Source organism: Sphaerodactylus townsendi, linkage group LG05 (genome assembly GCF_021028975.2).
Source record: "Sphaerodactylus townsendi isolate TG3544 linkage group LG05, MPM_Stown_v2.3, whole genome shotgun sequence".
Classification (NCBI taxonomy): Eukaryota; Metazoa; Chordata; class Lepidosauria; order Squamata; family Sphaerodactylidae; genus Sphaerodactylus; species Sphaerodactylus townsendi.
Window position 1 is genome coordinate 22,515,937 of NC_059429.1, and position 14,063 is coordinate 22,529,999.

The 14,063-nt window shown below is 44.5% G+C and overlaps 1 protein-coding gene across 1 annotated transcript in view; it reads right to left on the reverse strand.

The window, feature by feature from the left end:
* CACNA1E (calcium voltage-gated channel subunit alpha1 E) overlaps nt 1-14,063 on the reverse strand; it is a 485,501-nt gene that overhangs the window by 216,997 nt on the left and 254,441 nt on the right. The window contains 1 exon segment of the mRNA XM_048497813.1: nt 10,121-10,224. Within this exon segment, the coding sequence (XP_048353770.1) occupies nt 10,121-10,224 (104 nt within the window).

The following is a 14,063-nucleotide window of genomic DNA, read 5'->3' on the forward strand; positions in this document are numbered from 1 at the left end:
GAAGAAGCAGAAGAAGAAGAAGAAGAAGAAGAAGAAGAAGAAGAGGAGGAGGAGGAGGAGGAGGAGGAGTAGGAGGAATTTTTGATTTATATCCCCCCTTTCTCTCCTGTAGGAGACTCAAAGGGGCTTACAATCTCCTTGCCCTTCCCCCCTCACAACAAACACCCTGTGAGGTGGGTGGGGCTGAGAGAGCTCTGAAAAGCTGTGACTAGCCCAAGGTCCCCCAGCTGGCGTGTGTGAGAGTGCACAAGCTAATCTGAATTCCCCAGATAAGCCTCCACAGCTCAATATGTCTCCACTCCACAGCTCAATATGTCCCCATATGTCCCCACTCGTCCTCTGCGCTCAGCAGAGGCGAATTTACTGGTAGTCCCCGGCCCCTCCGCGATGCGGCTGGCCTCCACGTGGGCCAGGGCTTTTACGGCCCTGGCCCCGGCCTGGTGGAACACTCTCCCTCCAGCTGTCCGGGCCCTGCGGGATCTCGGTGAGTTCCGCAGGGCCTGTAAGACCGAGCTGTATGGCGCCCCTGTTCAATTCCATCAAGATTATCCTCCTATGGAGGAGTCCGATTGCTCCCTAGGGGAGGGTTTGAAAGGAAAGGATTCTCCGGGTGCCTTTATTATGAAATTACCGCTGTTTTAATGAAACTTAGTATGTTTTAATGTTGGAGTTTTATGGGCTGCTGTTGTTCTATTTGTATGGTTTGACCTAATTTATTGTATTAATTTTGTTGTACACCGCCCGGAGCCCCTAGGGGACAGGGCGGTATAAAAATCGAAATAAAAAATAAATAAAAAATAAATAAGTGGCAGAGCGGGGAATCAAACCCGGTTCCTCCAGATTAGAATGCACTTGCTCTTAACCACTACGCAACTGTTGTTCCTCCTAAGATGCCCAGCTCTCTGTCTACAGTCTCTACCCCTTCCTCCCTGTCTTACTTTCTCTTTTTCTCAGGCTGAGGCACTACAAGGAGGAAAAGGGAAGTTCAAAGGTCAGCTGTAATATTTATAGAAGCTGTTTTTGAAGCACAGAAAAGCCTACCTGAAAAATGAAAGTTTTGCACCGTAACTGAAGCAAAAAATCTGAAAGGTGAAAAATAGCAAATTTCTTTCTCGGAACTTCTGAGTAGCTATACCATTATACCACAGGATTCTAGAATCAGAGAAAAAGCTGGTGGATTGATAAGAACATTCTTTGTGCAGAGATTGGACTGGAAAACATTCAGAGGACCTCAGTTCTATACAGACGGTATGAGGCTATCACTATCAGTCTACTATATTTTTCCAAATATTGATATTCTTTTCTGGAACAAAACTTAAAGATTAAAGGTCAAAATAATAATTAAGTAGGTCAGACAGTGGCGTAGATACCACGGGACAGGGGGGTGCGTGTCGCACCAGGTGCACGCCTGGGGGACAGCAAAAATGTATTTTTTATATTTTTAGTGTTTTTCCTTTGTTGGCCGGTAGGGGGCGCAGTTTTTAGGATAGTGGCACCAAAATTTCAGGATATTGTCCGGCAACACTCCTGCTTATACCAGTTAAGTTTGGTGAAGTTTGGTTCAGGGGGTACAAAGTTATGGACCCCCAAAGAAGGTGCCCCATCTCCCATTGTTTCCAATGGGAGCTAATAGTAGATGGGGCTACATTTTGAGGGTCCATAACTTTGGACCCCCTGAACCAAACTTCACTAAACCTGGGTGGTATCATCAGGATAGTCTCCTGCTGATACCCTTAAATTGTGATGCTGCTAGCCTAAAAACTACGCCTCCTGCAGACCGAAAACGAAGAAACACCCAACGAACCGGAGGGGGCAGCAAAACTCCAATTTTGCACCGGGCTCCATTTCCCCTAGCTATGCCTCTGAGGTCAGATAACCCTTTCAAAGTAGGCTGGGCCCATCCAAAGCCTGCCCTGACCTCTGGGCTGAAGGTATATATCCAGTCTTTCCCCAAAAGATTGCCATTGGCTGATAAAAAATTACTTGAGTATTCTTCCATTCCCCAGGTCACAGATACTTATTCATTCTATTGGGCTGAACTAAACTGTGCAAGGCAAATGCTACAGTTTCCCCTGCAGTCCTGAATATTTGCTGCTCTGCTTGTCGGCAAAACTAACAGATCTAGCTATTTGTATACCAGTATTACATCATATTGACTTTTCCAAGGCTCTTCAATATAGTAACTTGGCTGTGTGGAGGGGAAAGGGCACGAGAAGAATTATAAGTTGTATTAAGGAAGCTTTAATCATGTCTTCTGCAGAAATTGTCCTGACCCGGATAGCCTTGGCTAGCCTGATCTCATCAGATCTTGGATGCTAAGCAATGTCATCCCTAATTAGTATTTGGATGGGAGACCACCAAGGAATACTAAGATTTGTATTGTCGAAGGTTTTCACGGCTGGAATCACTGGGGTGCTGTGTGGTTTCCGGGCTGTATGGCCGTGTTCTAGCAGCATTCTCTCCTGACGTTTCACCTGCACCTGTGGCTGGCATCTTCAGAGGATGTTACATGCCAGGCTACTTCTATTCAGATGCCCTCACCTATTGAATTTGCTATCTTCATTGTGACTCACAGGTATATATACTCCACTTGCTTTCCTTTCCTACTATCAGATCCTCTAAAGATGCCAGCCACAGATGCAGGCGAAACGTCAGGAGAGAATGCTGCTAGAACACGGCCATACAGCCCGGAAACCACACAGCAGCCCAATACTAAGATTGCTACATAAAGGCAGACAGTGGCAAACCACCTCTGAACACCTCTTGCCTTAAAAACCCTACAGGGTTGTCGTAAGTCAGCTGCGACTTGACAGAATCACTCCCCCGGCCCCACAGAAACAAATATAAAGATGTAATATTGCTTTTCTTTCAATACCTACAAATTAGATGCTTTATACAGACCAAATAATCACAAATACATGTATCCCGATCTCCCAACAGATTTGTGTTAGCATTAATAAATCCTGAGAAATGGAAACAGTAGCAGCTATTTGTGATATATTTGAAGATGCAGAACTGAAAACTACTATATATAAAGAATGAATGGTGTGAGGTTGGAGAATATGTATAAAAATTGTATTTGATATTAAAGAATAAGGGATTTATAGAGCCAACGGATTCAAGAAGGGGTTTCTCGATAAAGGCCAGCTTGTCAGCAGTTACATAGCAGTTATGCAGGCAAGAAAAGAAGATATCACTAAGAAAGATATTGTCACTAAGATGTGACAAAAGACATAGCTTATAGACCTGTTTGGCATAACTAGCTATATGGGATGGCCTACGTGAAATAAACATAGCAATAAAGAAATCAGAGGTTAGAATAGAAAGGGATTTGATTAGATAATTGAAAATGTGTTTTTCTATATTTTAATGAACACTGAAATGATAATGAGATATCTATATAACTTGTACTCTACTAGAATCACATATTAATCTCTATATATATAAATCTATCGTTTTTCTGCTGATAGATAATCTCCCAAACTACTGGACCGATTGCTTTGAAATTTTCACACAATGTCGCATTCGCATGCGGCCAGGTTTCCATACAGTTTCCACATCTCCTGTTGTGTACATGTTACAACTGTACCCGTTATTGTGTACATGCCACCCCTGTGACAGTTGGAACCAGTTCTGTTCCGCAACAGCGCCATCTGCTGGCAGTCAAAGCAACATCCTTTGATACCAGGGAACCAACCAGGCCTTCCTTGAAAACCACTGCCTTATGGAGTGAAAGGGATGGGGCGGGCTATCTGCACATGGCCCACCCAACCTAGCGGAGGGAAGGAGGGGGGGAGAGGTGAGGGAGGGTCAGGGGTTTTAACTGGACCAAACACTCTGAAGATTTGAACCTAGCTTGTGGCTCATGCACCTCCAAAGCGTGTTTTATGCTGGAGAATGAATTCGCCTGCAAGGGGAAGGGTAGTGAAAGGGACAGGATCAGCCCACCTGGACATGGCCCACCCACCCTAGCAGAGGAAGGGTAACGTTAGGGAGGGACAGGGTGGGGTGCCATGCAAGGGAATGGGAGAGAGGGAGGGGAGTGAGGGGCCCCTTGCCCCTCCCCTCCCTTGCAAGCATTGTGCAATGACACATGTTCGAACTGTTCGCTTCCCCTTTTCTTTCTTTTCCACTTCACCAGACTGAGCCACAGCAACGCGTGGCCGGGCCCACTAGTATTTGTTAAAATCATGTTTAACCTTTTAAAGTAAGTTGAATGTGAAATCCTTAAAGATGTATTTCTCTATGGGAAAACACACCCTTAGGAATGTATGTAAAATCTTTTTACCCTGGAGAGGTCTCTCTGTCTCTGAGAACAAATATTCAGGCATGTTGGAAACTGGTTATCTAGATTGAAAACCAGAAAGACAGAATTCAGTTTATTGCTACCCCTTGCATATGGGCAAGAGAGAAGGGGACATGCAGCTTTTGTGTAAGGAAGGGGCAGGCTAGCCAATTTGATTTTAATGCTAAGGAAGAAAGCACATGGGTTATGTATGCTGGTATGATTATGAATTATGATGTATGTATTCTTTGAAACTATAAAAAGAGGATGTCTTTGTCTGGTGGGTGTGCCTCTCTCAGAGAGAGAGAGAGAGAGAGCGAGAGAGAGAGCGAGAGAGAGAGAGAGAGAGAGAGATCTTATTCTGCACAGTAAAAATCTTTCTTTCTGTTTTAAAGTCTGATTCTTGGGTATTATTTCCTTACCAGTCTTTATAAAACGCAACTGCGAGGTCTGGCCTGACAATGGAAAAGGAATCTGCTAATAGAAATACCTGAAAATCGATGGATTAGACTTTGCAAAGGTATTTAAAAATACATGGGTTTAGGAATATTCTCCCTTATTGCAGTCCTCCCTTATTGCAAAACTTACTGCAATTGCAATAAGGGAGGATAAACTGTAGCTTGTGTATTGGTGATATCTGACACCAGCTATGTTAAATAGAAGATTTCCTTCAGTATCAAACCAATGCTGGAGGGGTAAAAGATATGTGGGATCTTTTATGCTTACTGGACTGCAATGTCCAACTACAAAAGCCTTCTGGAGAAAGGTATTTGCTTTGGCAAAAAGAATTCTTTATATAAAATTAAAAATAGATCCTGGCATAGGGCTCTTAAATATTACGCCAGAAAGTATTGCAATCAATAAGACTTATTAATTGGTGAATTTATTTCCAGCTGCTAGAATACTGCTTGCGTATGCATGGAAGCAAGAAAAAGCATCTGACACTGATAAACGGTTAAGAAAAATATGGTATACAATATTGATGGGGAAAATTCTTGCACATAGCAAATTTGGGGAAGGGAACAGGCACTCACAATATACATTTTTAAAGACCCCTGTCATTACATACTGGAATCAAACTAAAGCACAGGAATTGGTAAAACAAAAGCACTGAATCTGGGTTGCATTATAATTTGTTATATTTTGTATTTATCTAAAGTTATGCTTTGTATTTATTGATCATTACAAAATTATGCTTTGCGTTTATAATGTAGTTGATTCACTGAGAATTATGTTATATATTTGTTTATAAATTAAGTGTGATTGAGTGGAAGCAAATGTGTGCTTATCATGAGCTCTTATACTGTTTTACATTTTATACTGTTGTAAATTATTTATTGAGATTGTTTCTGTTTTATTGTAATAGTTTTTATTGTTGTTGCCACCTTGAACCCTTCAGGGGTAGGGTGGGTATAAATCTAACTAACTAACTAACTAACTAACTAACTAACTAACTAACTAACTAACTAACAAACAAACAAACAAACAAACAAACAAACAAACAAACAAACAAACAAACAAATGTTACTGTATATGTGAATAAAAAGTTTTCCCCTACAGCCCTGAGTATTTGTTCCTCTGTCTATCCAGGGCCAATTTAGGATTTTGGAACCCAGTGCCAATTTAGGATTTTGTAATCAACTCTGGATTCTCCATGTCTCAGCTTTCTTTTCTTTTCTACAGTCAGTTTCTAACCCTTACAGTTTCAGAATCGGGAGTGGGGGAGTGATAAAATTGAACGGGTGTTATCAGGAATGGACTACCAGCACACAGATTAATGTTGTAATGTTCTCCCCCCCAAAAGTATATGCCGTTGCCACGGCTGCCACTGTTTCTACACTGAGCTGGGCTCATGTTGCCTTGGACTGCCCTCCAATTCTATGAGTGCAGCTTCAGTGGCTCAGCAATTAGGAGAAGACGGTTTATACATGCTCAGAGGAAGTTATCGCTACCTATAAGAAGAGTTGGATTTATATCCCCCCTTTCTCTCCTGTAAGGAGGCTCAAAGGGGCTTAAAATCTCCTTTCCCTTCCCCCTCCCACAACAAACACCCTGTGAAGTGGGTGGGGCTGAGAGAGCTCCGAAGAACTGTGACCAGCCCAAAGTCACCCAGCTGGCATGTGTTGGCATGCACAAGCTAATTTGTTTCACCAGATAACCCTCCAGAGCTCAAGTGGCAGAGCAGGGAATCAAACCCAGTTCTCCAGATTAGAGTGCACCTACTCTTAACCACTACACCACTCTGACTATGACTCTATCCTAAGAAGGAGAATCTATTACTGTGCCCTGTTGTGTCTGTGCATGAATATTATACTGGCATTTATGTTATTTTATGTTTATCTACTTCATTTGTACCCAGCCTTTCTTTCCAGTAGGGACGCAAAACAGCTCACATCTCCTAACCTGCATTTTCATCTGACAACAACCTCATGAGGTAGGAAAGGCTAAGAGTGTGGGACTGCACACCAAGCAAACTTCCATAGAAGAGTGGGGATTCAAATCTGGATCTCCCAACTCCTTGTCTGCCACTCTAACCCACTACATAACAGTTATATTTTCCGTGTTTTTAACACAGTTTGGGAACAAGGTGGTACCGGTGGGGATAGCTGGAGAAAGAAAGGAGATAAAAGGCTACCAGATCATGGCCACCACAGCCCGGAAAACCCAAAATAGCCAGTGAAAGCTTTTGACAATATAGAGATAAAAGACCTCGAGGAAGGCCCACGGATCAATGACAAAGGATCCACTCGGCATGCAGAAGTTTCCAGGTTCAATCCCAGCAAATCCAGTTGAAAGGATGAGGCATCATGCTGGCAGGGGATGATGGGAACTGTAGTCCATAACATCTGGAGTGCTGCGAGTTTGACACCTATGGAGGGGATTAGGGGAGATGCTGCCAGTCAGGCCCCTTCCGCACCTGCAGAATAATGAACTTTCAATCCACTTTCAATGCAATTTTGCAGCTGTGTGGAATAGCAAAATCCACTTGCAAACAATTGTGAAAGTGGATTGAAAGTGCATTATTCTGCAGGTGCGGAAGGGGTCTCAGAGTAGACAATACTGACTGATTCCATATAAGGCAGCTCCATGTGTTCATTGTACTTTTAGCTACTGCTAATAGTGTATCTGCAAGGGTAATTTGTTTTCATTTTCACGCCACTGGAACAGAACCTCCTAAACTGCAAGATTCATATTGTTCGATCATTTCTGAATTGCCTTTTGATTTATGAGAACGATTCAAAACCTCATTGCGTGGGTCATGTCTTCAAGATTTTCTACGTGAACCTGAAAATTAGACACATCACTGTTGAAGAGAACCAGAAAATCAAACGGCGGGGTTTGATTTTCCGGTTCTCTTGAACAACGAAGGGGTGAATGGGAATCCTGAATCATTAGAGAGGCATCCACTGGGAAACTTGCAACGTCTGGCGACTTAGGTTTCTAATTTTGCCAAGGAAGGGTTGGGGGGAACAGAAGCCAGGGTTTCTTAGGAGTCTTACTCTTCCGCAAGCTCAAAGCTTCTGACAGTATTTCAGAACACGCCTGTGCAGCCACATGGCTCGTTGTCATGGAGACCAGAAGCTCTGCATCTTTTCAAACCTTGGACTGATGGTTAAACTCCCATTTCCTCGGGGACAAATAAAAGAGGTTACAGTGCTGCCATCTATATACAAACATTCACAAGCAGCAGCATCCTCGTCTCATTCAATCAGGTTGTACCCACGTAAGAATTCACCCACACAGCCGTCACCTAAACTGTATCTGAAAGCAGAGCTGCTCTGGATTGTTTTCCTCATGATTAGTCAAGCTTTACACTAGTGGTTCTGGCATTACGGGGCAGAGACCCCTTTGGAGATGCAGAACAACCTGAAGGAAGAGCATGTGCAAAGTTTAAGGCTTAGTCAGGCAAGGTCTCCTTCCCTCTATTGGCCAGTGTGTGCTAGATTTAACTCTACCCATTCATCCCCATGTTATTTGGAAAGAGAGGAGAGCAAGAGGAGCTTCTGCTATGTTTGAATAGCAGAAAAAAAAGATATTTTGTTCTTATTACCCTTGCATGCATTGGTGTAGGTGTAGGATTCAAATTCCAGTCCACAGATCTCTGCACACAGCAACAGGCTGTATAAAACACCTGCATACAAGGATCTCTGAATGCCATGCTGTGGAACAGATGGTTGATGCAAGATTTGGCAGAGGGGGATGGGAGGGACAAGGCAAGCGGAAATTAGGCCCAAGTTTATACTCTTTGGCATTTTCCCCACGGCCGGTATATCCTGGGATAAGGAAGTGAACCATCCCGGCTTGGGCATGAATTCCGCAAGGCTTCCGTGCCTAAATCCCGCGGCTTTCAAAAAACCCGATAAAATTGTCGGTTCTTTTGAAAAAGCACACGCCAATCCCGCACCCATGCGAACATCGCGGGAGACGGGCCGATTTATTTTTCCAGCGTCGCTGACTGCTCTCCCCGCCCCTTAGCTGCAGCCAATCAGAACGTTGGAAAAATGTAATCTACGTAAACTACGTAAACATACGCAAACTACGTAAACGTTCATGTGGAAAATGAAAATAAACCGGGGGCTCATGCATAATTCACTGGAATTCTCCCTCCCGGCCTGAACGCATTGACGGGCAGCAACGCGAAAGGAGAAACTGGGATAAAAACACCCTGGGATATATGATCCCGGATCTATCCCAGGATATTTTGTCTGTGTGGAAAACGCCTTTGATAAACACCACCTGATGCATCTTCCAACTAGAGGCGCCTACTACAAAACAAGGTCAAGCAATTGCCTTAGGAAGTGGCTTGTTAGGGGTGTGCAATGTGAAATTACCATGCTGAAAAGATACATGAAAATCCTGTTTCAGGCTGCTATCATGATTTTTGGCAATGGTTACACACAGTGGTGTGCTGGGTCTAAATGTAGCACAGGGGCATGACTGGCTCCCTGCACACACCCTGTCCAGCTTCCCGTGACCCCCTGCACCCCACTTACTGGAACCAGCAGGGAGGGTGGGGGAGGGTGGGGGCAGGGCTCAGCGATACCCTGGCCTTTCTGCAGGCTGGCTTCTGGCAGAAGCTAGAAGGAAAGCCGCAAAAGACTTCGGTCTGTGGGGGGCGATTTTTCACCCGACACTTGATCAGAAAAGTGGCGCCCGGGAGGTCTTTAGTGGACAGGCAGCATTAACTCCCTGGAAGTTTTGTTTTTTGTCGACTGAAAACCAGCCACTCCAGCAAGTCACCCCATGGGGAACAATGGAACCCAAATAATTCTGGGATTCCAGAGAAACCTGAACCTACATCTCAGAATGGTACTGAGGGACCCCAATACCATTGGAGGCTAATATTTATGCCATTCCCAAAATTTGAATCCCCAAAATACCATTTTTTAGGGGGCACATCCCTAGTTGTTTTATTTTCAGATGCAGGGAAATAAGACAGAGATAAGCAGACGTAATTCATGGGAGAAAAACCATTGGGAAATTATTCTATAGAAGCCCCACTGAAATGAATTGAACGGGAACACTATTATAGCCTTGCATACATTCTGTTATTTCCACCTGTGGAACAGAACACCTTGAGGGATTTGTGTGTGCCTGCACCGGCAAGCTACGCGACACAGCATTATTTCGATTTTCTGCTTCGAACAGCAAAATATATTCAGCCCGCCTTGATGATATGTTTATTTTATGTGGCTTTCCCGCCTGTATCACCAACGTAGTTCAAAAAACTGGTGGTCAGACAGAGAACAAACGCTGAGAACTCACAACAAGTGAGGCTGGCCAGAATTTTGTACTTAAAACTCTGATGAAGAAAAAAATAGGTAATTGGCTCACCCAGAAAGCACTCCTAGAACAAGGTTGAGAACAAAGAACGAGCCGATGATGATGAGGGGTATGAAGTACAGCCAGTTCCAGGTGGCTCCTAAGGCATCGTTGGTCTGAAACAAACAAATTGAGGAAAGAGTTACAATGTATTCAGCCTTGGTATACCTACTCTGGTCCCAATTTCCATATGTCCAAGCACTAGATACAGTGCTATTACAGCTATACGTCCATTAGCATCAGAGGTGTAACTCCAAGGGGGCGGCAGTGGGGGGAGTGCATGGCGCATCGGGCGCACACCCCTGTGGGGGTGTGGCAAGGGCATTCTGGGGGCAAGGCGAGAGTGTTCTGGGGGGCGTTGCGGGGCGGGATGGGATGGGGCAGAGGACAAGCCAGTGCACTGGGCGCTTTCCCCCCTCGCTATGCCTCTGATTAGCATTATCCTTTGTCTACTAATTCCTTCGTGCAAGCTGCTGTTCTTCACTCCTTGGCCATTGGCACGGGGGACCTGAAACCAAACCACTTAATAAAACCAGTCACATGCAAGAACCAAGGAGATAAGGTGAAGGAAGTTTTCGTGCACCAGGATTAAGGAGAGTATTGCTCAGAACAGTTTTGAAATGCAAATTAAGAACATGCATCGGCCAGAAATCTCAGTACGTCTCCTTCATTTCCCTCCCTTGTGATTAACTCAGACATAAAATATACAATCTGCCCAGCCTCTGACTGAACCCAAACAAAAATCTTCCGTGTTTCCTTTAAAAATGGTCACTGGTGAAAATCCCTTCCCTTCCTGATGGCTGTGAGAACAAACATAGAGGACTAAAACATAAGAGAGGTGGAAAAAGAGGGATGGGTGCGCTGTCTAATGATCTTCAGCTCAACCCCACTATCACCATCAGCTGCTGCAGACAGCAATGCCAAAACTTCTTCAGTCTGTTACACTTTCCAGATTAAAACTAGGAAGGCAAGGCATTCCCGTTTGTCCTTTGCCAGGGGCTAGGCTCAGCCCTAGCCCATAGCTTCCCAGGGGAAACTTCCTGACAGAGACAGAGGCAGTGCCTTTGACTGAGGCTGCCAAGACCTAAGTACCCTTGACAAGGAAGTCCATCCCACTGATCTTTGCAGGACCCATTCCAGGCTCAATTTTAAAAAAAAGATTCTAGTGACATCATAAAGACCAACAATCGATTCCGACATGAGCTTTCATCAGAGGCGTAGCAGGGGAAAATGGTGCATGGGGCAAAATGGTGCCCCCTGTGCCCCCCATGGTAGCTATGCCTCCTGCACCCCACTTACCTGAACCGCCGGCAGTCCCGGACAGCCTTGGTGGGGTGGGGCTGAGGGGTGCCCTGTTCCAGCCCCACTAGGCCACTCCTTCAGCCTCTGTTGGCTGAAGGAGCAGCCTGGCGGGACTGGGGTCAGCAGAAGGGAGAAGGGGGAGGGGCGTGGGGGCCAAACAGGGGCCCGCCCAGGGCACTTGTCCCCACCCCTTCCCGTGGTAGCTACGCCACTGGCTTTCATAAATCACAATTCACTTCCTCAGATGATATTATTATGATTTCATTTTGTTTGTTGTTCTGGAAAGGGGTCTAGGCTGCATGGCTTAACATAACTTAACAACCGTGCTGCCACACTGCTTGGTGCTTTGTCGAGAAGTCAGTTCCCTTGCACTAGTTGTCCAATGGAGCAACAGAATTGACTTCTTGATTGAGGCAACACAGCAATGCAGTCAAATACAGGGCAGGCGCCCTGCTGTCTGATTAGGCTGCGAAAACAGCTCAAATGGTCCCTGAAGTTCCACAAGTTGGGGAAATCTTGAGACTGTAAAGGAGTCTAACTGACCACATATAGCTTACTGCCAGTCTTGAAAGAGCAAAGAATAACTGAGGATAACTGAGTTCTGGCCCTCTTCCAAAGGGTGAGGGACTAGAGGAAAATAGAGAGGATGGAGAGCGGGAGAAGAACCGAAGGGTGCGCTGTGTACCCTACGGGTTATTTTCCACGAAGTCACACCGATTAGTAAATGCCCTACACTGGTTAGCGTGACCTAGAGGAAGCAACGTGGACATTCCATGTCAACCTTTAATTTTTTACATTTAATCTTTAAATTAAACTGCCATTCAAAATATTTGCTAATAGCCCTAATTAACACTCTCAGTAGCGACTCTCCAGTTTCCCAGGAAACGCCCCAGTCAATTCAGCCAGTCATTTTACAACCTCTAGAAACGATCAGAAATTTACAATTCCCAAAAATGTTGAAGGCACAGAAAAAATGCCCCCCAAACAGCCAGAGATAGGTGGAAGTATTGAAATATATACGATAGTCGTCGAGTTTGCAGGTTTTACATCAAATACAGTCTTTACGGCACATAAAAGCGAACTGTTTGGCATATTTATGAGTATAAATGCCTTCCTTTTCTTCAAAATGGCCCAAGTAACAAGTACTAGAGAGAGATGCAATCTGCTGTATCTTGTGTTATTTACAGCCCAATCCAGTGTGTGTGTGTGTGGGGGGGGGGGGGCTGAAAGGAGTTGAGGAGGTGGTGGAGCCCTACCCCAGTGAAAATGCTCTTCCCAGGCACTTCCCCAAGGCAGCTCCTGGGATGCCACAATGCACACAGCACAAAGGGCCGCATCAGTGTAGCCAGGGGTATTCAGGAGGCATGGTTAGGATGGAGCCGTCATCAGTCGCTTCCACCCTGGCATTGCCTCCTGGGATGCCGGAGCCCGGGACATGGACTTATGCCACACTTTGGAGGATTTTTTTGGCAGCAGGGAGATTTTTTTGTTGTTTTTTGCCTCCCTGTGCCACCGAAAGCCCTCTAAAGGAGGGAAGGCAGAGCCGGAGCTGCGCTGCCCCTGGCCACCCCAGGGCTCTGGATTGGGCTGCCCTACCTTAGCTTTTGCTATTTAAGAGGTCCCATAGAGTAAACATTTAAAACAGGAGGCAGATTTTATATCAAAGAAAAGAATGGGCATTTAAGGCAGATGTCTAATTCAATTATAACAGGGCTAGCCGCCTATTTCAATACTGGATACTGTATTAAACTTCATAAGACTGGGAAAAAAATGAATTATTCAATAGAATATTCTCATCATACATATTGTATCATATTGAGTGTACAAAAATTAGTCACATTTAAACAGACAAATCTTTGCAATTATGCTACACAGTATTTCTACAGTACACACATGAATTATCATTATCTAAGACTGTCTTACATAGCAATCTTTATATTACACATTCTGAGTGGGTAAAATGCTGCCTTAAAAAAGCCACTTATTCCCAAACAGAAAATGTTTCTTAGAAGTTCTTTCGGCAGCATTTAAAACATCCAGTTTTTTTTTCCTATTAGAAAAGTGGGGGGGGGGGAGTATTTTGCTGAATGTTTGCATTTTTTTTTCATATTTGCTAAGACGGGACAGCCATTTTTTCAAAGGAAAGCAGAATATACTTTATAGTTATACTACACAGGGGGAGAGAGAGAGAGAGAGAGAGAGAGAGAGAGAGAGAGAGAGAGAGAGAGTTTTATCTCCAGTTACACTAGGGTTGTCAGCCCCCGGTTAAGTTGAATAGAAAGGGGCACACAAGTTCAGGCAAACCGAATGTAAATCAAGAGTTAAGGCAAGCAAAAAGAGAACCTGAAGAGCAGAGAGTCAAAAACATCAAGGCAAACAAGGAGCATTCCTTCCAATATATCTGGAGCAGGAAATCAATTTGGGCAGTGGTTGGACCTTTGGATGACAAGGGAATAGAAGGATTGCTTAAGCAAGATGAAGAGGTAGAGAAATCAAATGAAAAGTCTGCACCCGTTTTCACTGTGGAAAATATGGGCCACATATCCACGTCAGAGCCAGTTTTGGGGAATATTGTCTGATAGGGTGCCAATTCTGGCTTGGGGAATTCCTGGAGATTTGTGGGAAGGGGGCGATCCTAGGGTGGATGAGGTTT